The sequence below is a fragment of the Neovison vison genome, chromosome 14 (genome assembly GCF_020171115.1).
Source record: "Neovison vison isolate M4711 chromosome 14, ASM_NN_V1, whole genome shotgun sequence".
Classification (NCBI taxonomy): domain Eukaryota; kingdom Metazoa; phylum Chordata; class Mammalia; order Carnivora; family Mustelidae; genus Neogale; species Neogale vison.
Genome location: NC_058104.1, coordinates 2,543,621 through 2,565,603, shown reverse-complemented (window position 1 = coordinate 2,565,603; position 21,983 = coordinate 2,543,621). Strand labels below are relative to the sequence as shown.

General features: G+C 57.0%; 2 protein-coding genes across 3 annotated transcripts in view; one reads left to right on the top strand and one right to left on the bottom strand.

The window, feature by feature from the left end:
• Positions 1-21,983, top strand: part of C14H7orf50 (chromosome 14 C7orf50 homolog) — a 121,301-nt gene that overhangs the window by 56,044 nt on the left and 43,274 nt on the right. The window lies entirely within an intron of this gene.
• GPR146 (G protein-coupled receptor 146) lies at positions 13,069-20,967 on the bottom strand. Its single transcript, XM_044233928.1, has 2 exons — positions 20,514-20,967; positions 13,069-17,942 (listed from the first exon to the last, which is right to left on the bottom strand). Exon 2 carries the CDS (start codon positions 17,920-17,922, stop codon positions 16,921-16,923), a length of 1,002 nt encoding a protein of 333 aa, XP_044089863.1. The 5' UTR covers positions 17,923-17,942; positions 20,514-20,967; the 3' UTR covers positions 13,069-16,920.

Genomic DNA, 21,983 nt, shown 5'->3' with positions numbered 1-21,983 from the left:
CAGGAAACAGCATTAGGCTGGGCCGGCGTCTGATCTCTGCATCTGGCCAGTGTCCTGGGCACTTCCTGGGGCCAACCGTACTCTCTCTGCTGGTGGTTTCGGGGCGCTCATTGTCAGAGGCCCCCAGCTTGTGGCAGTCAGCTCTGTTACCTGATTTGGTAGCCAGGTTCTGGGTCACCCAGCCAGGTGGACAGAGGGTGTACGTCCCCAAATCTGGCCGTGAGAGAAGGTCCTGGACTCATCAGCTTGTTAACTGCTTCTTGCCTTTCTCAAGAGGCAAGGGGCCTTCTTTGGAGTGGGGTGAGCTCCAACCTCACGCTCCCTTCCGTCTGCTGTGTGCGTTGTCTGGTGAGAGGTCGTGCACCTGTGGGGCCACAGCCAGTAGCAGGTGTGCTGCCGTCAACACTGCTCACAGCGCCTGTTGACCCGAATTCTTGGTCCCAGCTCCTCGGTCTGCACTCTGGGCTCATTCAAGGAAAGGAAGTTGCCAAGGATGGGTGGGGCGCACTGGCCCCCAGTGTGCCAGCAGCACAAAAAGTGGGGTGCTGCTCCCTGCCACTGGGTGCCATGTTCCCTCTCCTGTATTTAACACAAGCGTGTGATTCTTTTGCCCCAGGGTGTGGACAAAGGGTGGAATTCTAGCACCTTTTTATCCCTTCAGGATTGGGACCCAGGGGAAGGCATCCCAGCAGGTGAGACCTGATGTGCTTCCGAATCCCTGGCCTTGCGGCGGCCAGCCTGGAAAGGTCAGCAGGCTCTCAGCTTTGCCCCCTTCTGGGCCCAAGGAGCACAGAGCTTCTCCCAGCGCACCGGCTCTGCAGCCGCCTCACCCACCCCACCCACTCTGTCTCAGGCCTGAGCCTTTGCCGGGCTGGGTGGCCTCCAGCCTTCCCCTCACCACCACTTGTGGGTTTTATTCAGAAAGATGATAAAACGTGGAAGAGAACTTCTCATGAAATTGTCCGTGATGACGGCTCTTCCGGTGAATCCCCCACCCACATCCCTGACTCGTTTGTGTCTCTTCTCTGTTTGTGGCTTCTCTTTGGCCTTGACAGTCCTATGCCTCCTGCCCCAGCCCTGGAGGCTCACCCCTGGAGGGGAGCAATGGGGGGCAGGGCTCGTGGGAATCAGGGCCTTCAGAAAAGCCAAGTGTTCCCCACTGCTGCACATTGTGGGAAGCACTTAACATGGGGTGATTTCCTTAAACCGTAGTTCTCTGCAGGAGGTAGGGACAATTGAAATCCCACGTTGTGGTGGAGGTGAGCAGGTCACAGAACAATGGGGTCACTCGTTCAGTGAGCCAGTAGGTAACGATGGCGTCAAGATCAGAACCTGATGCTTTGGCCCAAGAACCGGTATACTTTTAAAATTTACATGCAACAAAACTTACCCTTTTTGGTGTATACCACGGATGCATCTGGTCACGTAAATGCCACCATGCACAGTAGACAGATGGGTCCATCACCCCCTAGATTCCTCTGTGCCATTTCTTCGTGCTCAGCCCGTCCCTGTGCCACACCCCAGGCAACCCTGCACTGTTTTCCCTCCCATTCAGACACTGCCAGGACATCATAGGAGCGGACTCTGGGTGCCTTCTGTGTCTGGCATGTTCCCGCTGGGCAGCCGGCATCAGAGGCTCCCTGATGATGCATGGGCAGAGCTCACTCTTTGCTGTCGCTGAGCCATGTCCCAGCCGCGCGTCTGCCATTCTGCTGACGTGGGGGCCATTTCCAGGTGTGGGTGCTTACAAACCAGCCACTTGAAATATTTGTGTATACGTTTTTATATACGAGCATATGGCTCCTTGCAGGTGAGCAGAAAACTTTTTCTCTTGGGTGAATACTTAGGAGCAGGATTGCTAGGTCTTGCTTTTTTAAGAATTTTATTTGGTAAATTTGACATGGTTCACGTTATAATACGGTGTGTGGCGTGTGGCTGCGATAACAGTGACGTGTTGATGATCAGCCCGAATTCATCAGCAGCGCAGTAGGGCCCTGGGTCAGTCACTTCCTGTTTCCTGTCTGTGCCCTCGCCAGACCCCCTTCCCATCCTTTCACTGGTTTGTTCTTGTTTTTGTAAGATTAATTGATTGATTTGAGAGAGAGAGAAGGCACGTGCGAGCGTGGGAGGGGCAGAGGGAGAGGGAGAGAGAATCTCCAGCAGACTCCCCACTGAGCGTGGAGCCCGACGCGGGGCTCAGTCTCACGACCCTGAGATCATGACCTGAACCGAAACCAAGGGTCGGAGCTGACTGTGCCCCCCAGATGCCCTGGTCTGCTTTTTAAATAGCTTTAACTTCTTTCGACTGCGCAGCTGTGGTGTCCTATGGTACTTGTCCTCTCTGCCTCGCGGAGCATGGCGTGCTGTGGGCCCGTGTGTGCTGCCGTGAAGGGCAGTGTGTCCTCCCTCCCAGCCAGGTGCTGTCCTACTGTGTGCGTGTGAGCTGCACCGTCTCGGTCCATGCAGCTGCTAATGGGTGCTGGGCTCGTGTCTGCAAGTGTGAGTCAGACTTGCGAGGCTGCCAGTGTTCGCCTGAGAGGCTGTGATGTTTGGTGTCCCCTGCGAGAGCCTATGCTTTCCAGCGCGGGTCTTAGCTGAGACTCCGAACTCCCCTAGAAGCCAAGAGGCACAACTCTACCTTGTTCTGGTGCCAGTTTCAGGCCAAGAACCAGGGCTTTGGGGGCCCTCTTCTGAGTCACATGAAAGGGCTGCCAGGGTCCAGCTCTAGGGTCCCCTGGGAGCTCTCCGTGGCCAGGGCCTTGAGAATTTTGTGTTCTTTACAGCAGCTCGTGGCTGTAGCTCCTTAAATAGGCTTTCAGAGTGGGAGGGGCATGTGGGGTGGCTTCCTGAGGGTTTGTGCACCCTTGGCCCCCCTGGGCCCTAGGTGGCCATCCAGCCTTTGCTCCGCTGGGCCCTCTCCCAGCAGCCCCTCCTCACACGTTCTGTGTTACAGGCCCACATTTATGTCCCTAGGAGCTCTGCTCAGGCACTGAACAGCAGGGTGGTTCAGTGTTTTCCCTGCATCCACATGGCCCTTGTCATCCCTGTGTACAAGCAACAACTCTAGTTGCTAGGACCTCCCCACTGCAGATGCTTACGGAGTCTCTGAAGTTTTGATGTCCTTTTTTGCTGGGTGCTTTCCAGTTCTGGGCTCATTTCACATGTGATCCCAGAAAAGCTTGCAAACTTTCTATATGGAAAGAGCATAAGCCTTTGAGGACGGGATTCTGCTCGGTGAATGCTGTGTCCTCAGCCTGGCCGGCGCGACCTTCTCTGCCTGGGGCTCTCCGTGGCCCCGTTGGTCTCAGATGTGAACCTCTGGGCAACTGTCACCAGGACTCCTGTCACTCACCAGCTCTGGCTATGGCTGTCTCTCCACCACCAGCTCCTGACATTGCAGGTGCATGAGAATGTGGTGCGTACACTCCCTGCTCCATGTTCATCTAGTGAGTTACAGGACGGAGCACAGGGAAGGGAAACTGCCTCTTAGTCCCTGCCCCTTTGGAGGATTCCTTCCTACTCTGTCCCAAGGCACCAACCCCATTCCCTCTTGGCCAGCTTTTCCCGCTCTCGCTCCCTCTGGCAGGACTTGGCTTTTTTAGCGCCTTCTGGTCTTGGCTGCGTAAATGTTTCCATTCCATCCCAGTCTTCTGTGCTCCTGGCCGACAGGCAGCCGTGGGCCTGATGAGTCACTGTTCAGCCCATACATGGCCAAGCCCTGTGCTGTCCAGCCTGGCCAGCTTTATGGTGCTGTGGTGTGGGGAGCACGAGCTTTCGTGGACACTGGGCATAGGGTACCACCCAAGACTCAGGCCAGATGGCATGTGGGGACCGTCCACAGGCTCCCACCTCTAGACCCCGCCTGGGGGCTGGGAAGGGAGCGTGACCAGCTGTGTGGTCCCGCTTACCCATACTGCGTTTGTGGGGACCTTGTACCAGGCGTCTCCCTCCTCTCCTTCCTGGTGGTCCTAAGGTGTGAATACCTGAGCCGTTCTGAATGTCTTCTGTGGGTTTTGGGGAAAATAACTTCACGGAAGTGTGAAGATGAAAAGGTTTCCACTTTTCTCCTTTCGTGTCTTCTGAGACCACCTCTGTCTTTCCTGGACACACTTACGCGCACACATGTGCCTCCGGGAGACATAGCTGCTCCCTGTCTGACCCAGTGCTGGGCAGTCCATTCCTCACACAGTGGACGTCCCTGCCTGGACAGGGACTGCCTCGCTGCCGTCCCTGTGCTTTCGTGGACACATCTTGTGTCCCTGTGTTAAGTCAGAGGCCGGAGCCCACTGTGAGAGGCTTACCTGTGTGAGGGCTGAGCTCTGGACCTCTGTGTGCTCACGGGATCTTCCTCTGACACACACCACACTCCCCGATGTCCCTGTGGCCTCTCAGCAGCCGTTCAGGGACACAGTGAGAGCCCCTTGTCTGTACTCAAGGGCCCTTCTTTTCAGACCCACCTCCCCCCCGGGCCACCACCACGAGAAGCTTCCCACTGGTTCAGACGGTTCCAAGAGCAGAGACGATGGGGGTCTCCTGGCCTAGGGATGCCCATTTGTGTCTGCCGGCCGCTCTGTGGGCCTAGGTGTTCACCAGCATGTCCCAGTGCCCTGGGGGCAGCCATTCCCCCGCAGAGCTGAGCCTGAGAGAACTGCGCTCCAGCAAACCCACCCCTGGTCTAGAGACGCACACTCCATCCTCCTGTCCCCGCACACTTACCAAGCGCTTACAAGGAGCCTGGCCCTGGCCGCCAGGTGCCCTGTCCTCATGGGCCCTCTGTGCCTTAGCTCAAGAACACCTGGCCCCTGGACCTCCAGAACCTCTGGGGACAGGCTAGGCTGTCCCCTCGCATGGTGAGTGAGACCATGCACCCTAAGGAGCATTGCGCCAGCAGGGCCTGCTATAGGGTTTGGGCATGAGTGGGTGATTTGGAGGAGGGTCTGAGGAAGTGGGCGCTCTCTGTCAGAAAGCAGGGGCTCTACCACGACCAGGGTCCTCAGTGATCCTGCCTGATGGGGATGTGGCATCTTTGGTAAAGGGGCAGAGCGCATACCTGCACCGGATGGTAGAGTGTGGCTGTTCTGTGGCCTTTTGCATCCTGCTTCATGTGGTCCCAGGACTACATGGCACTGTGCTGTGGCACACTGCTTGGCCAGGTTGGCGGCCAAACCCTGGTTTTCGTTTCTATCCTCCTGCACACAGCCCCTGCGGCGATGCCACATCGTGCTCTGGATCACAGCACCTGGCCGCCGCATGGCCCTTCGGACCCCTCCCCAGCAGTCTCTGCCCTGCCGTCCCCAGCTATTTCGTCCAGCCCCACCCTCCACGGCCCTGACCCTCCTCGGGGCCCTGACTGAGGGGCACGTGCAGAGCCCAGCCCTGTTACCGGAGGTCCTGGAGGGCTGTGCTCCATGGGCTTCCACTGCTGCCCTGCCCCAGCAGCCCCTCTGTGAGGTGGACAGCCCCACGTCCCACTCCATAGGCCTGTGGTATTAGACAGATGCATGAGCTCCTGGGTGTGTGTCCGCAGCATGGCACCCCTGAGCGCCTTCAGGAACATTTTGTCAGACCAGGTGGCATGAGAAGGGCACTTGGGTGGTTCCTTTCCACTTACAGAGAGGAGTCAGGTGGTCATAGAGACCCTTTCCTTCCATGCCATACTGAGTGGCCCTGAACACAAAGCATGCCTTGTGCAGAAGGCTGGCTGCCCTGCTTGCCTGGAAAATTCAGGCCTTTCCTTCCTTCCTAGGCTCCTCCCTCTGGGCGGAAACACCACAGGGTCTGGGTGCCCCGCCCCGCCCCCGCCCCCGCCACGGTTCTGGAAAGGGGCCCCCCATCCCAGGCTTCATACCCCATGAAACCTATATGTTCCAGCTGTGCCTCCTGAAAGACGTTCGCTGTCCTGTGCCAGAATGGAACCTCTCCTGTTGCACCCTGGGATGGAGAGCCGGTGTGAGGGTGTGCCTCTGGCGGCTCTGGTCAGCACCCAGATGTGCGTGCGGACAGTTGACAGGCCTCTCCCAGCTCTGTCCTCAGGACACAGAACTAGAGCCACTGTGTGTCTTCCCTTATGAGGGGACCTGAGCACTCTGCACAATCATTTGCAAGTTGAAATGCTGGCAAAATAAATCTCATTTTTGTTTTCACTGGAGCCAAGCTATTGCATAAAGAAACCTTCGTTTTCAGAAAGAAATGGCACTTAGCTGTGAAATCACCCTCAGCCCACACTGTCAGCCCGCGCTCAGGCCACAGTCCCCGGGGTGGTGGCCCCCAGAGGCAGGGAGATCAAGAAAGCCAAGAGGGCCGGCAGCTCACCTGGGCGAGGCACACATGCTGTGTCCGTCTTCAGTCTTCAGTCCTGCCTGTGCTCTGTGCTCACAGGGACGCAGGCACAGACCGTCGCTCCTGCATGGAAGACAGGAATCCAGCTGAAGTCGTTGAAACCACACACACTGCATTTTAAGCAGAGTGTGGTTTGGCCACGTGACCCAGAAAAATTCAGCTCGGCCCACGAAGAGAGGTAGCTTTGCCTTGCAGACAGAAAAAGTGAGGTGTGTACCTTGCCTCCCGGGGTCTGTGGGCATCCAGCGGTTTCCCTGCAGACTCCACATACTGACCGTTCACAAGACGGTCCCTCCCAGAAGGCAGGCAACGTCTGCAACTTAAAATAGGACCTAAAACCCCACCCATAACACAGGGAAAAGTGTTCCCAACCTGTGTTGCCCAAGGAAAGTCCCCCAAAGTTTTTCCCTTAGTGCACTCCACCAGCCAGGCACTGCCTTCTGTCCTCCGGCAGCAGTGTGGATCAGCAAGCCAGAGGCCTGAGCACACAGCCTTGCAGGACTGGGCCTGGAGCCTCCGTTGGGATCAGGCAGAGTCAGGATGCTGTTACCTGCAAGGGTCATCCACATCTGATCACTGTGCCCTGGCAAGGGGCTGGGCACAGGGCAGGTAAGAATTGCGGAGGGAGAATGGTCCGAAGCCCTGAGGGGAGTGAGGAAGTAGCCCCAGGGACCCCAGATCCCTAAAGGAGATGACCTGCATAAAGGAAGCAGGAGTTCAGCATGGACCTGGAGGCTGGTGACACTTCCCTGGCGGCTGTCCCCAGTCCAGCCCCAGCTGGAGACGTGACATGCAGAGCCCTCCTTACGTGTCTGCACCCATGACAGCTGGCCCTGTGTAAGATCGAGGAGCACTTGGGGGACGTTGCGTGTAGCACCTAGCCTGCTGGGGTCCCTGATGGCATCCATAGCCGCGTGAGCTCCAGGGAAAACCCACCGAGGCTCCAGGGAGGCAGAGAGTACCCCGGGAACCCCCTCAGTCACTGAGCCCAGACTGGGGCCAGGGACCACGTGTCGTCTGATGTCTCTTACAACTTGGACTCCCCACATGGGTCCTGCTGTGTTGTTGCTGATGAGCACCTGAGAGCAAGCCACCCTGGGGCCTCTGTGCCAAGAGCCTTGAGTCCAGGCAGGGCTTAGGAGCTTGGTTAGGAGTGGGGAAGCCTCGCCGAGGTTTGAGGACCACTGACCGAGGCTAATCCCTCCAGATGGGAGACCTGAGGCTTGGACAGGGGCAGCTGGGTCTCTGTCAGTGTCGCTGGCCAGCATTCGCTGCTCAGCTCCCAGGGTGACGAGGTGCCTTGCCGTTAGAGCCGCATGGCCATCAGCTCTGCCCACTGGTACCTGTAGGGAGGCCCCCAGCCTGGAGTCAGGCCCTGACAAGAGTGTGTGGCCACAGGGGAAGTGAGGCCCCCAGCCCCAGCACACAAGCGAGCAGAGGCATCCTGAGCTACTATGTGGCTGGCACACCTCCCTCAGCCTCCCGGTGTCCAAGCCCTTGTGCACGACCCCGGCCAGCTCTCTGGGCTCTGAGTCTGAACGTGCCGCTTGCCGCTGGTGGCCGCGGGCCTCCCGCGCTTTGTCTTGTGAATGGGTTTATAGAGCTGCGCCTGCTTGTTGGAAAGGTGCCTCAGGACAATGGAGCTGGTGGGTGGGCCTCATCAGGCTCCTCAGAAGCCTGGCTGGGGATGGGGGTGCGGTGGGGGCCCTGCCCCATGTGGATGGTGCTCCTCTGTGGGTTCTGCTGCATCGTAGGGACATTGCTCCCATGAGATCTGGGGCCCCCCAGGCAGGGTGAGTTCCCAGGGAGCAGCATCCACCTCTGTCTTAGGCTCTGGGGCATCCTGCCTCCTGCTCACATGAGTTCAGGGCTTGGGGGTTTTGAGAGCCCCAATTTAGAGAAGTAACCCTACCCTCTGGGCTCTCCCAGCCTTGCAGGGAAATGTCTGAGCTACTGGCCCAGCTGGCCTCTCCCCGCCCTGACCTCCTGGTCTTCCGTTAAGCTGAGAAAACCACATTGTCATCCCCAGCTGCGTCCACTGGGAGGCCTGGTGTATGGTTTGGCTCCATTCTGCAATGTCCATAAATGTGTTCCATCTGCACCGTGGCTGCTGCTGGCAGACAGGCAGTGTCCGCCTCCAGGCCGCAAGCTCGCACTGCCGGCCGCCGGCTGCTGAGCCGTGAGAACCACCACGACACTGGAGCCTCCTGTTCTCGTGGGCACCTTGCCCGCTGGGCCCAGCCCCCCACTTGCCAGGGCTCCCACCAAGCCATCGAGACTCGGGATGAACAGAACTGCTAAGAGAAGTAGCCACGCACAAAGCCTGAATTTCTGGTGCCGAGCGGAGGGGAGAGCCCGAGGCATTGAGATGAGGGTTGTGAGGGCAGGCCGGCTAGCTCCCAGCTCCCGTTCACTCCGGCCAGAGGGTAGTAAGTCCAGCAGCGCTGCACAGGGTATCTGAGGGTTAGAGGAGTTGGCAGTCCTAGACATGTGAAGCCAGAGACCATCTGTAAACACAGGTTTCTGCCAAACAGCGTGACCTGCACAAAGAGAGGATCCCACATGGGTCTTAGTTGGGCCGGCTTCTGCAGCCCAGCCCCAGGACCAGCCTGGACCGGATCCCTCTCCAGCCCACTGTCCATCTATCTCTGGACACCCCAGCACCCTCCTCCTGGGGTGCCTCGAGGCCTTGTCCCCACCTTCTGTCACACCCTGTCTTTGCATTTCTGTGGATCTGATTTACTCCCCATAGAACTGTCTGCGCCCTGGGTTTGTGTGCTTCATATCAGGATTGGGGTGTAGGAGGACATGACTTCCGGCGCAGAGCGCTGTGCGGTCTCGTTCCTGGCCTGGCCTATCCCACGTGCCCCACACTTCCTCAGTGCCAAGGGTAGACGCTGGCGAAGAGGTTGGAGTGTGTTGGAGCTCTGCACATGCAGAGTGCACGCAGTTACCTGGACGTGAGTGAAAGTGGGAAAGAAGCTGTGCCCACGGGGCCCGCCTGTCAGGTGGCAGCATTGTTCCACTTGCACAGGAACTGGCAGCGGTCTCCCAGGGCCCATTCCTCCTCCTGTGTTCCTGGCCCCGTGTTGAGAAGGCGATGGAACAGCCCGTTCAGGGAGCAGTGGCTCTCCTGCCCACCCCTCTGTCCCAGAACACACCGTCTTGGGACGTGTTGTCTTTGTGTATAAGCACAGGATGGTCAGGCTTCATGTTCTCTGCAGTGAGAGCATCTATCCTGGGCTTTGCCCACCGCCCAGCCCCAGTTATGGACGTGACTGTGCTGTCGTGCATGGCCTCCAGAATCTGGCACACCCACAGTCCCCCCATGTTCATGGCAGCTCTCCTCACAGTGGCTGCGGTGGGAGCGGCCTGAGGGTCCGTCAGTGGAGGAACGGATGAGAAACATCCCCACGCGGTATACAGAAAGGAGTGGTGGACTGATGCCTCCCCCAGGCCTGAGGGACCTTAGCAGCGGCCGCTCCGTGGGAGAAGCCTGCCCCAGGGGACCATGTGTTCTGTGACTCCCCTGAGAGCTGTGTCCGGGAGCTGTGTGTCCACAGATAGGAAGATGTGTAGTTGCAAGGCGCTGCGGGAGCCGCCTCATGTATCCTGTTCTGAGATACCGGCACCAATGGCCCCTGCATGCGTCTCGACTTCTGTCACTAAGACATTTGTACATGTTTAAAATTGGCTTTAGTTGAGACAGATGCCATGTAACTCCACTAGTTATGAGAATGCGGGTCACTGACACTAGAAGCCCTAACCGTGGCCCACTCCAGCGGCCGCTCCGTCACCTTGAAGGGTCTCACCGGCGCGTCTGTGGCCGATCCCTGTACTGGACTTCTGGCTCTGCTCGCCACCAGGCTATTTGTTTTGCTTTCCTTGCCCTGCTGCTGTGTGGTCAGCAAGAAGAGGAGAGAGTAGGCTGATTACAGACTGACTCATCTCAGTTCCAGCCCAGGCCACAGCGTGTTTCTCCGCGGCTATGGGAGACGATGGGAGGCTTGGCGGGCGTGCCCACAGGTGCTTCCAGGACAGGGAGACAAGCCAGAGCCGCAACAGGCGGTCCATCTGCCCGTGTGCCCGCGGCCGTCCGCTGGCTCTTTCCCGATTTATCTCTGTGCTCATCTGACCTCATGGTCACCCGAGAGCCTTGGAGCGAAACCATAGTGCCAAGTAATGGGGCCTTTTCAAACTCTGGGGGGCCTTGCTTGGGGTGTTTGGACAAATATTTTCCTGAAGAAAACCATGTTCGGGTTATTTGTGGTCTGAACCTGGCTTCCAACACCCGCAGCCTATCTCTGCAGCCATGCGGTGAGTGCAGTCCTACCCTAGGGCCCCAGTGTTCGGCCCGGTCAGCCCTGTCTGGTGGGCCATCTCCTCACAGATGAGGAGCCGCACGTGCAGAGGTCAGAGGTGTCCACAGAGGCTTGGGGGAGTGCGGGCTCCTCCTCCTGAGGGGTGGGGACAAGGGGCGGGCACTTTTCGGGAGTGCCCTTTGTACCATGTGGAATTGTGAGTCCATTGCAGAAGCATTTCCTTGATCTTGGAGCCTTGGGAGCGGGCAGAGCCTCACAGAGACGGGCCCCTCTGTCTGTGACAGAAGCATCTGGATGCTTCAGGCGACGGGCAGCCCGAGTGGCAGAGGCTAGACCCATGTGGCCTTCCAGCTGGCCATGCAAGAGAGAGCAGGCCCAGAGGCCGTGGTCCAGAGTGCTTCCCTCCTGCAGACTCCAGCATTCACCTGTGCCTTCTTAGATGGAAACTTTTCCAACAGTTTTTAGAAGGCATGTATAATCTTACGGCTAGGCCTTATGTACCTTTCTAGACATGGCCCTTCTTTAGCTCCCTGAGGTGTAGGACATTGCAGTGAGCGCAGTGAGCGCTCAGCTTCACTTAATGATGAGAAATTCCAGGGAGAGGCTGCCCTGTGGACGGCAGCATGCTGAGCCTTAACTGCACAGCAGTCCAGCGTCACGGGCCCACACCTGGCTACTGTCCCTGCGGGTACCTGGCCCTCCTGGCTCCAGCATCGCCACCTGGGGCTGCGTGGACTTGGCATGGCCAGCGTGTGTGTGTGTGTGCATGTGGGCGTACACATATATGTGGGTGCAGACACCTGCGGACTGAGCGCTCATCTCCAGTGCTGCCAGGGCTGTGTCTTGGTAAAGGCACAGTTTGCTGTGCATTCTGCGAGCCTTGTGCAGTCTGGGCCAATGTCTGCAGGGATAGCTTGTGAAGGACAGTCCCTTCGGGGGATGTGTAGCAGACTGTCTGCATTTCAGCAGCTGGTTTGAGGGTGAAAGCCGCCGTGAAAAATCACTGAGTTACATCACCAAATGTGACCCACCCAACCCCAACCACATCAGGGCTAAAACCTGTGAGAAGCACCCTCTCATGGCACAAACATGGGTCCTAGTGGCCCAGCGCACCGTGGCCCATAGTCAGCAGCCCTGCTGAGTGAAGGTCTGCCGGCGGCCACTGGATGGAGCTCCACAAACATGCCTGTTCTCGGAGGCTGGAAGGTGGTTCAGAGTCACGGTTGGTCGGCCGAAACTCTAGAATGTCCCGGCTGGTCTCCTGGCATCTTGGGCTCTGGCGTCTTATTTCCCAGGTTCACATGATGTCAACAGCAGATGGGCCAAAAGAGCCTCTTGTTAAGTGGTTTTAAGTATCAGGAGAAAGGTCGAGAACGCAATAGGTGCTCAACAGATGCTTTGTACTGAGGACTCCTGTCTTACGTGCACAATCGACAGAACAAGGCAAATCATAAAAAGTCTTTAAACTGTATCTTATTAAGATATTATAGGTATCTTCAAATTCTTTCATTCCTGGATAACTCAGTCACTTTTCAGCTTTATGAGAGCTCATTGTGTGCCCAGCATGTTGACCACTTGCCAAGGGGGTCACACACACACACACATACACACACACACACCCCAGAACTGCTGGGGCCACCAGGACACTCATTTTGTCCTCAGCCCTCAGGATGTGGTCAGGAATCTTTAAATTTTTATTCTCAGGGAAGAGTAACATTTGCAAGAGTCATAAGGCTGTCTCTGCTGGCCTTCGTGGGCAACCTGTGCAGTGGTGTTCGCAGCGCACTCTGCTGCCATCTGAGGCTGGCCACAAACGTTCAGATTACTGTCATTGTAACCGAGGAGCTACAGAGAAACAACCAGAGATGGCAGGATCTGTGTCACTAGGGGAAATGCCGATTTTAGGTTAATACTTTCTGATCTACGTCCTATGCCCCCGGAAATACATTTGAAGAATTCCAGAATTGGGTAATACGTATCAAATAATTTAAATCTTCAAATGTGTGGGTTTTTTCTTTAACAGGTTTTTCTTCCTCATTTATGTAGAATTTTAGGCCAATGGGTACATCATAAGATTTAACAGATGAGAAATGAAAAAGCCCCCAAATTCTCCAACTGATTTTAAATTAAGAACAGGACTTGTAGTTTAGCATCTTAAGCATTTATTCCAGGTTTATCCTTTATCAGGTGCTTTCTATAAAAGAATGTTGACTTATCAACATGTCTGTTCCAAATAGCAGCACGTCTGGTTTCCTATGATAAATTCTGTACCCTTCACGAAATAAACCTAAGATTAAGCTCATCTTTTGGAATTTTAAGCATGGCAAGATAGATGTGTGTTTGTGGATTAACAAAATTAATGAGCTTGGAACATAACGTTTCACTGGGAGAAATACAGATTGGTCAATTAAAATATATATGTAATCTTTATTTAGCATTGAGTTCACAGTCTACTTTAGCTTTTTCCAAATAGTTCCTCATTCTTATCTCAGCCCAAAAGTCTTTCCATTTTTTTGGCAAGTTCGCAGAAGCGCTGGAAGCTCCCATACCTGGAAGAGAAGTGTCAGGTCACAGCAGATTGATCCAAGATGAATTTAGCACAAGAATGTGGATGAAGAAATGTGAAATGGACAGTAGGTTCTGCAGCATGTGGGGTTGGTGGCAGAGGTGTCCCCAGCAGGGAGAAGAGCGTGTCTCACATGTGTGAGACCCGGGTATGCTGCAGAACTAGTGGTGGGGGTCTCCGTTAGAGGTAAGGGTCTGCACGGGAGCCCCATCCTGCCTTGGGCCTGTGCTCCACCAGGAAAAGCTGCCAGGCTGCCACATGCCTCGGGGGCCCTCTGTCACCAGCACACGTGGGTGTTGGGATGGGGGGAGGGACCCCTGGCAGGACCCTCTCAGGCCCCCAGAAGGGGGGTCTGGAGGTCACCAGAAACAAGCCAGTTTGCAACCAGAGACACTGAGAAATGGAAAACAAATCAATAATTTTAGATCCCTCTCCTGTTTGAGGGACCTCAGCTGGGGTGAGGGACTCTGCCACTCCGCTCTATGCTGTTGGCAATTCCCTCTCTCCTAGGAGCTCTTTCTCCTCAAGCAAAAAGCAGAACAGGTAAGCAAGGAAAAGGGTCTTTTTATTTGAAATAGCACTGCCACAAACCAGCCTACCCGCTGGATCCCGTTTCCACTAATAACGGTGCTGGCTTCCTGATCCAAGAGCCTGGCTGTGTGTGGTGGACCTTGGCCTGACCCCGGTCCGGGGTCTGACTGCCAGCTGGGACAGAACTAGAGGTCCAGCAGTAGCAGGCATGTTGGAGGTGAGAGGTTCTACGGCTGCAGTGTTGGGACCCGTGCCGTCACACTGGTCACTTAGGAACACCAGACTTTCCCAGGGGAACCATGGCCTTGGGACTACCCATAGTTCAGCTCACAGCTGGAGTAGGGTGGAGGGGGTCAGGCCTGAGGCTTTCAGGATTTGAAAAGAAACTCCAGTGCATCTGAAGACCTACAGCAGCAGTTGGGGGGGGGGTGCATCCTTGTGTAGAACTAGCACATTCCTGACAGAAGCAACCCGGAGACCTGTCTCCTTCTGCCCCGGATCTACTGCCAGGGCCCCACAGAAGTGGTCCGGACTTTCACAGCTGGCAGGGCCGAGCAGGGCCAGGGCCCTGCCATCCAGTGTACTTTCTGGATCCTGCACGGGCAGACTCTTCACTCAGTCCCATCCCAGGATCCTGGACAGGATACATTATGCAGATGGAAAAACAATGGCAACCAAGTCACGGGCTAAATTTCCCAAGAGACCAGGACCAAATGGAGCAACTTCCCCGCATGGAATGTGGCAAAAAATTGAGCCACACTCTGTTATCCTCAGACCAGATGTGTCAGAACTCAGAAGTTTTCAGGTTATCACAAGTTAGTATGTTAATATCTCCACTAGGGAACTAATATCCAAAATACATAAAGAACCCCTACAACTCCGTAGCAAATAAACTCTGATTACAAAATGTGGAGAAGGTCAGAAGAGACATTTCTCCAAAGAACACAGACGGCCAACACATACATGAAAGGGGCTCTCTGCGCCCCTCACCACCGGGCATGTGCACATCAGAACCACGGAGGGGGACCCCCCCACACACCTGTTAGGGCGGCCGTCATCAAGAAGATGAGAGAAGAGCTGATGAGGATGTGCAGAAAAGGGAACCCTCGTGCACCATTGGTGAGAATGCAAACTGGTACAGCCACTCAGTCAACACAGAGGTTCCCCAGAAGTTAAGGAAAGAGAACTCTCCTACGATCTAGTCGTCACACTTGTGGGTATTTACCTGAAGGATACAAAACCACTAACCGGAAAGATGTCTGCGCCCCCATGTTCAGTGCAGCATTACTCCCCATGGCCGAGACACAGAAGTGGCTAAGTGTCCCTGGATGGGCAAGTGGACACAGAAGACGTGGGGCTGGGGGGCATACACACACGTGTAACACACACTAGGGAACAATAGCCATAAAAAGGAATGAAGTCTGGCCACTTGCAACAATACGGACGGACCTGGAGGCCACTGTGCTGAGTGAAATAAGTCAGACGGAGAAAGACAAACACCATAGGCTCTCACTTATGTGGGGGATCTTTAAAAAATAAAACCAAGGTCAAAGAAGCAACAGACTGGTAGTTGGCAGGGGTGTGGGTGGTGGGAGAATGGGTGAAGGGGAGTGAAGAAATAAAAATAAAAAATAAATAAATAAATAGGGTGCATTACCGAGCAACAACCAAAAACAAAGCAGGTGTTTTTTTTCTGGATGCACAGCCCTAAAAGCAGGGTGGAGTTACCATATTACCAATTCGCAGCCCTGTTCCTCTGTAGCCGTAAATGGCAGGAAAATTTCAGTTGAAACATAAACCACATTTTAAGGAATGTGCATGTTTATGATTTTCCTTTTAGCAAACCACTTCTGTGGACCGGTTTTCTGCACACGCGCACACACACAGTTAACACGCCGCATGTACTGCATGCTACGGGGTAGCGGGGCTGGGGCAGGGCCCCCGTGATCACACTCCTCTTTCTGTAGAAAAGTGCCCTCCTACCACTGGAGGTCAGGGTTTGCTACCAAATGAACTTGCTGCAAACCTGAAAAACAGATCTTCCCGTTTTTAGAGTTTGGTGGGTTTCAGAGTTGGGAGTTAGGGGCTGCAGGCCTGGGGTGTATTGTGATGGTGTGAGGGGCAGGGCCTTCTGTTTGCACAGTTGTAAAGCTGATGGTTACAGGCCATGGTGTAGAAGAATCCAGGCAGGTTTTGGGCTCCCCGTGGCAGAGGCCACGGAGGACCTGACGGGCGAGGTGGTGGTAGTGGCCCCATAATCCGCCCCTGCGCCCCACGAGGCTCAGTCGTCCAGGCCTGTCTCTCCCCTGGGCAGTCCCTTCTAGCTTCAGCGTTAGCCGCCTTTTCCTCTCTTCGGTGTATTTTTATTGTTCCGTCTGGTGCCCACAGTGGGGAGTTGAGCTCTAAAGGTCAGCTGAGATCACCCATGAGGGCAGCAGGGGTAGTGGGTGCATTCAGCGGGCAAGGAGAGAACCGCGAGCTACTTTACTCTCGATTTAGACCAGCTACCCCGCTGGCTTCGTCCATCGGAAATATCTTGACACCACCTCTGTGTGTGACACCGTGCGCCTCTGCTCCCCGCTGCCCCCACGCGACCCTGCAGCTGTCACACCCACCCCCACCCGTCGGAAGAGGGTGCTCTTTTGTGTTGCTTCCTTCATTTTCATACTGTTGCGACTTTTCTGTCAAATCTTTCTTTCTATGAACAAAAGTAAAGTAAAAGAGGGAACCAAGGATTGTAGCAAGACAGAGTATAAATACTGGCTTTTGACTGTCATGATGTCGTTCTGGGACCTGGTGTGGAGGAAGCTGAGGGCGTGGCCCCGGGGATGGAGCAGTGCGTGGGCCTTGGGCAGAAGCAGGTGGGCTGATGCAGCTTCCCTTCACACCAGGCCCCTGCTGCTTTGAACAACGTGGCCTTGGTGTAAGAGAGGCCTTTGTGGAACAACAGCAGACTTGGCGAGGACACATCCAGTGCTGTCCTTTGTTCTTGCCGCATTGACCTCCTGGGGAAGACAGCGACACAGTGCTGAGCACCCAGCTCAAGTGTCAGTCACCTGTCTCCCCAGAGGGGGGGTGAGTCCTGCCTCAAGGGCATGCACCCTCGGCCAGCGGCCAGGTGACTCCGCAGTGAGTGCTGGTGGTGGCCCCGGGACTGGCTGTCTATGCCATCACCTGCTGGACCCCCACCTGGTCTGGGGAGCAGCTCTGATGCCCACAGTGCATTTTCTTGATGAGCCGCCGGAGTTTGCCAGGGAAGCTCCTGTTGATGTAACGGTAGAGGAGCGGCATCACGGAGCTGCTGGAGAAGGCCAGGAATCTTGACAGGTCCTTCGCAAAGAGAAGAATCCCCAAGTGGTGCCCATCCACGGGCTTCCCCCGCAAGGCTAGCAACGTGTGCCCCAGGAGGGTCAGGTAGTGAGGTGTCCAGAGCCCAAACTGCGTGCACACGGTGGCCACCAGAAGCCTGTGCACCGAGGGCTCCAGCCTCCCCGTGTCCTGGTCAAGGGGCGTGTCTTCCTTGCGGAGCCTTGCAATGAGCGCCAGCGCATAGAGGACGGCCAGGGTGGGGACCAGAAACCCAATGAACACCATGATGGCATCAGCAGCCTCTGTGTCCTGCATCTTGGAGCACTCGACGATCCTGGCCGCCACGTGGCTGCAGATGTAGAAGAGCAGGGAGGAGAAGCTGGTGAGCAGGGCCCCGCCCCAGACAAAGCCGCACACGTGCCTGGTGTTGTAGACGCTGGACATGTAGGTGCGGGGCAGGGCCCGCTCGATATAGTAGTCGAGGCTGAGCAGGGCTGTGGAGTACATGGTCACCAGGGAGGAGACGTTGAACAGCACCAGCAGCGTGATGTGGGCCTCACTGCTGAAGCCCCACAGGGCCCAGCCAGAGGCTGTGGGGCCCAGCAGGTGCACGGGTGCCAGGGCGCTCAGCACCAGGCCTGCCACGGCCATGTTCACGAAGTAGACATCGGGCATGGTCATGCTGCTCTGGTCATACAGGTTGACCAGGACGAGCAGGGCATTATAGCCCAGGCCGATGGGGACACCGACAACCAGGTAGAGGAGAGAGAAGAGGGACAGGACCAGGTGGAAGTGCTGGCAGAGGCTGTGGTCCTCAGTGCCACCCGTGCCGTTGAGTGGGCCGCAACTCCACATGGCGGTGGCGGCGGGCTGGGCTGTATGGGAGAAAGCAGGAGAAGGTTACTGCCCCAGGCCTGCGAACCCCCAGAAACACAGAGGTGGTACAGGAAGAAAGCCTCGCTCCTTAAACTAGCAGAGAACAGTCAGAGACTCAGATTCTGTCCTGCGTGCGCATCTCCTGTGAAAGCAAAGGGGCCACCCCATGGCTGTTTAAGTCCCAGACTGGACCCGCAGGGTCACGAGGCTGTGATAATCTGACTGGCCATGGTGAGCCTCCCTAAGCCTGCGGCGGCAGGAATCTGAGCCATGGACGATTTACCCAGGATACTGCTAGAGAAGTTGCTCTCTGGCTCCTGCTGGGTCCCTGCTTCTCTCTGCCGGGAGGGGACATTCTGCAGGACCTCCCCCACCCCCACTGTGGCCTCACCCCTCTGCCTGGGCTGCGTGGCTTTCAGTCCATGTAACCCCCGCCTGCTCAGCCTCTTTACTGAAAGTGGGTTAGAAAGACAGGTGACTGTGGAGCCCGTCAGCCAGGGTGGCACCCGCACAGCACTCACATTCCTGCACAGCCGGGACACGTGCCAACAGGGGCCTTCCTGAGACAGGGTGACCCTCCACAGCCCCCCAGGTGAGGACAGCAGCCTCTCTGTCTAGCAGGCAGGCCACAGCCTTGCCCAGACCCTTCTCGGCATGCGTGGGAATCATGTACACCTTCCACACCTATGTCTTTGGTCTGGTGGCCCGAGACCCACCCTGTTTCACACGACACCAGGCTGTGACAGCAGGCTGCACCTCCAGCCCCGGGAGCGGGCGCGGGTACACACGTGGGAGATGTGTGGGCAGCTGCAAGACTGACGTGTGTCACCAACGTGTGCAGTGAACGGAGCTGGGAGGTGGGAGGCTGCCACGGGCTGACACGCTCATGCCTCCATCTCCACAGCGCTGTCACGGGGTCCCAGTGAGGCCACATCCACAAGAACCGTCATGGAGCCTGGGGTTTCCTTGGGGACGTGCTCCCCGCCAGGGCGGAGGCTCTGCCCTGTCAAGTCGCCCGTGCCCATGCCAAGAAAGACAGGGGTGGGCCATTGGTCCCAGCACCCTCACCCAGCCTCTGAGGCAGCGCCCCGGCAGGGTGCAACCAAGCGGCCTGTGTCCCAGCACCTAGGAGGCATGGGCACACAGCGGCCTTGAGAACCCACTGCGTGAGGAAAGAACACACTTCACAAATGTCAGTTCTTTGGAGGAAAACCTTACTTTCAAAATGTAGTTTGGTCCAACCTGATCTCCTGCTCTCAGAATAAGAAATCCTCTTGGGCGAGCATATACAAAGTAGACATTTGTTTCCTGAGCCTTGGGACAGGGATCCGCCAGCCCTGCTGCCCATAAAGGGGCTCAGGGGCCAGGCCCTGGCCACATGTACTCCTGCGCCGCAGGCTGGAGCCTGGCATGGAGGTGGGAGGTAACGCAGAGAGAGGGTTCTGAGAGCACAGACCTTACCCACTGGTCTGCCTCGCCCTTACCCCACCCAGGCCAGTGGGATGACAGGGGGTTAACAGTGAAGGAAACAAAAGGAGGCCAAGGGCCCCCACTGCACGAGTGTGTCTGCATGGGAGTCCCCCAGCCTCAGACTGTGGTGGGCACACAGGTTGTGCAGGTGTCAGGGACATCCAAACCGGGGGGAGTGTTTTGCAAGCCTCACTAATGCTGCTCAGCAGCCTGCGATGATGTGTGTCAGACGGTAGCGACACAGGGTCAGGCTGGGCACAGGACTGGCCGGCTCTGCCCACATTGGTTACATCATTGTTACAGTGTTTACTGTCACCCACAGTGTAAGCTCGGCCCTAAAGTCTGGACAGTGCTCCTCAGCCTATGGCCCTGGTGGGCACTCGGCACCCCGGGGGCCGGATTCTGGGGGAGAAGGTGGGAGCCCCGGGCAGGTGGCACGTGTGTCCCACAGCCAAGGCACTGGGTTCCGCAGGGAGCTGAGGAGGGGAGTCATCTTCTAGCTGATTACATGGCCGGGTTCCGTTCTCCTTCTCCTTCCTGAAGGCCTCCAGAGCTGGCTGGGGATGTTTCAACAATGTGGCCTCTTCTCTGTTCTGTGGCTCCTCCGTGCTGAACCATGGCTCCAATAGTGAGCGGGGGGACAGGGAACAGAGGAGGCTGTGGGGCGCTCACCTGCCAGACTTCACTGGCCTGGAGTCCCCCAGAAACTACATTCTTGTGGCCACTGTGGACATCTTCCATCCCAGAGCATCTGTCTGTGCGGTGACCAGCTGGGCTCACGTCCTGCCCAGGGACCCATAAGGTCTGCCTGAGATGTTCCACCTGCTCTCGTGTCCAAGCCTCTTTCCTTACAAGAGGAGAGAGATGCATCCCTGAAAAGGCAGGGCCCTGCGCCATCGTTAGGCCAGGCATTGGCTCAGTGGGGCGCTGGCCAGCAGGAATGGCCGGGACCTGAGGAGCCACACTTCTGGTCCGACAGAGCCCGTCCTCCCTCAGGCCTGCCCCAGGCTTGTGCGGGGCCCTCAGCCCTCCCTCCCGCAGCCTGTCCCTAGCATCACCCCGAGTGGCCCGTAGCCGCACCCGCGCCTCAGGCTGCTTACCTCTATCCTAAGTGCCCGTGTCTGTGCGCCTGGACCGCAGACCCCGTGAGCAACACGGCAGCATGGACGACAGGGAGAATCCTGTGTTTCTCAGCACACACACACCACCACCACCCCCGCCCGCCCTGGGTGCTTATCAGCGGCAGCCTCGCGGCGCTGGCTTCCTGCGCGGTGCGTGTGCGCACTCCGTGCCCAGCGTGGAAGCCACTTGTTTTCCTCCAGTAAATCGCTCAGTGTCGGCCTCCCTTGGCAGGCCCAGCGGCCCCTCCCTATCTCTGTTTACAGCCAGCTCCGCAGAACGAGGGCTGTGCCTGGAAGGGCCAGCACCGTCGGGTCGGGCTCCTGCCCCGTCGCACCAGTTCCAGGAGTGCCAGGTTCCTTCCCCCTGCACCCTCGCCCGTGCCAAGTGATGGGGCAGGTGCGGCAAGTCTTGCCCAGAGCTCACATGGCCGTTCCTGACACTTGGGGTATAGGGCGTGTGCAGTGACAAGTTCCTCTTTCCCTTGAGCAAGGAAACTGAGAGGCAACTTAGCACAGAACCAGAGGCCACACCGAGTCTCCATGGAAAGGGGCTGTGGCCACCGGCCCTGCAGCACAGGCCCCAGGGCTCTTTGAAGGGGCAGCAATGGCTAAGGACAGGTTCGGGACTGGCAGGAAGAAGGGCGGGTGTCTTCCCTGTGTCGCTGTGGCACCCACAGCTGGCCTGAGCACGGCTACAGCGGAGCTGCTGGCCGGTGGCCACTGACCGTGTCCCCTCCCAGCCAGGGGCTCAGGGAGCCGCTGTCCTGCCTGCCCACGGCTGCCCCGTGGGGCCGCAGGGAAGGGCCGCTGGCGAGCGGCCATCCTGGGCCAAGAGTGGCTCCATTCTTGGGAAACAGTCACGTGGAGCACAGTCTGTTTAGAATTTCCTTCCCAGTTCTTGTGCCTGTGTGGCCTGGCTCACAGGTCGTGTGGAGAGCAGGCGGTGGCCATCAGTGCTTGGTCTTCAGTTGAAATAGGCCTGAGTTTCTGTTTGCTGATAGCCAGGAAACACAAAACGTACTGACTTGATTTCAGAAGCCAGAGTTCGCGTCCGTGCATGGTTCTCGTGTGTATGCAGGCAGAGGATGCCAGCTGTTGGCTTTCTGTCAGCCTGACGATGACAAGCTTTGCTCTTTTGTCCCAGCATTCTTCTAGGGAAGCCACTTTGTTTTCTAAACACGGGCATGTGGTATTTGCCAAAGCAGGAGTGTTCATTCCCGTCTGGGAGGATGGCGCTGAGAGGCAGGACAGGGAAGGGAACAGCTGGCAGGGAGGCGGGGGGCCAGGTGCTGGGGTGACACCACCATCGCTGAGGCCACTGGACAGCCACATGCCCGCCTCAGGATGGGCTCACCCATGCCCTGTGCAAACCGAATGTGGGTCCCTATGATCACGAGTGGTCCCGCTGCACAGGGGCTGCAGGCATGTGATGCAGGTGGAGGTACTCAG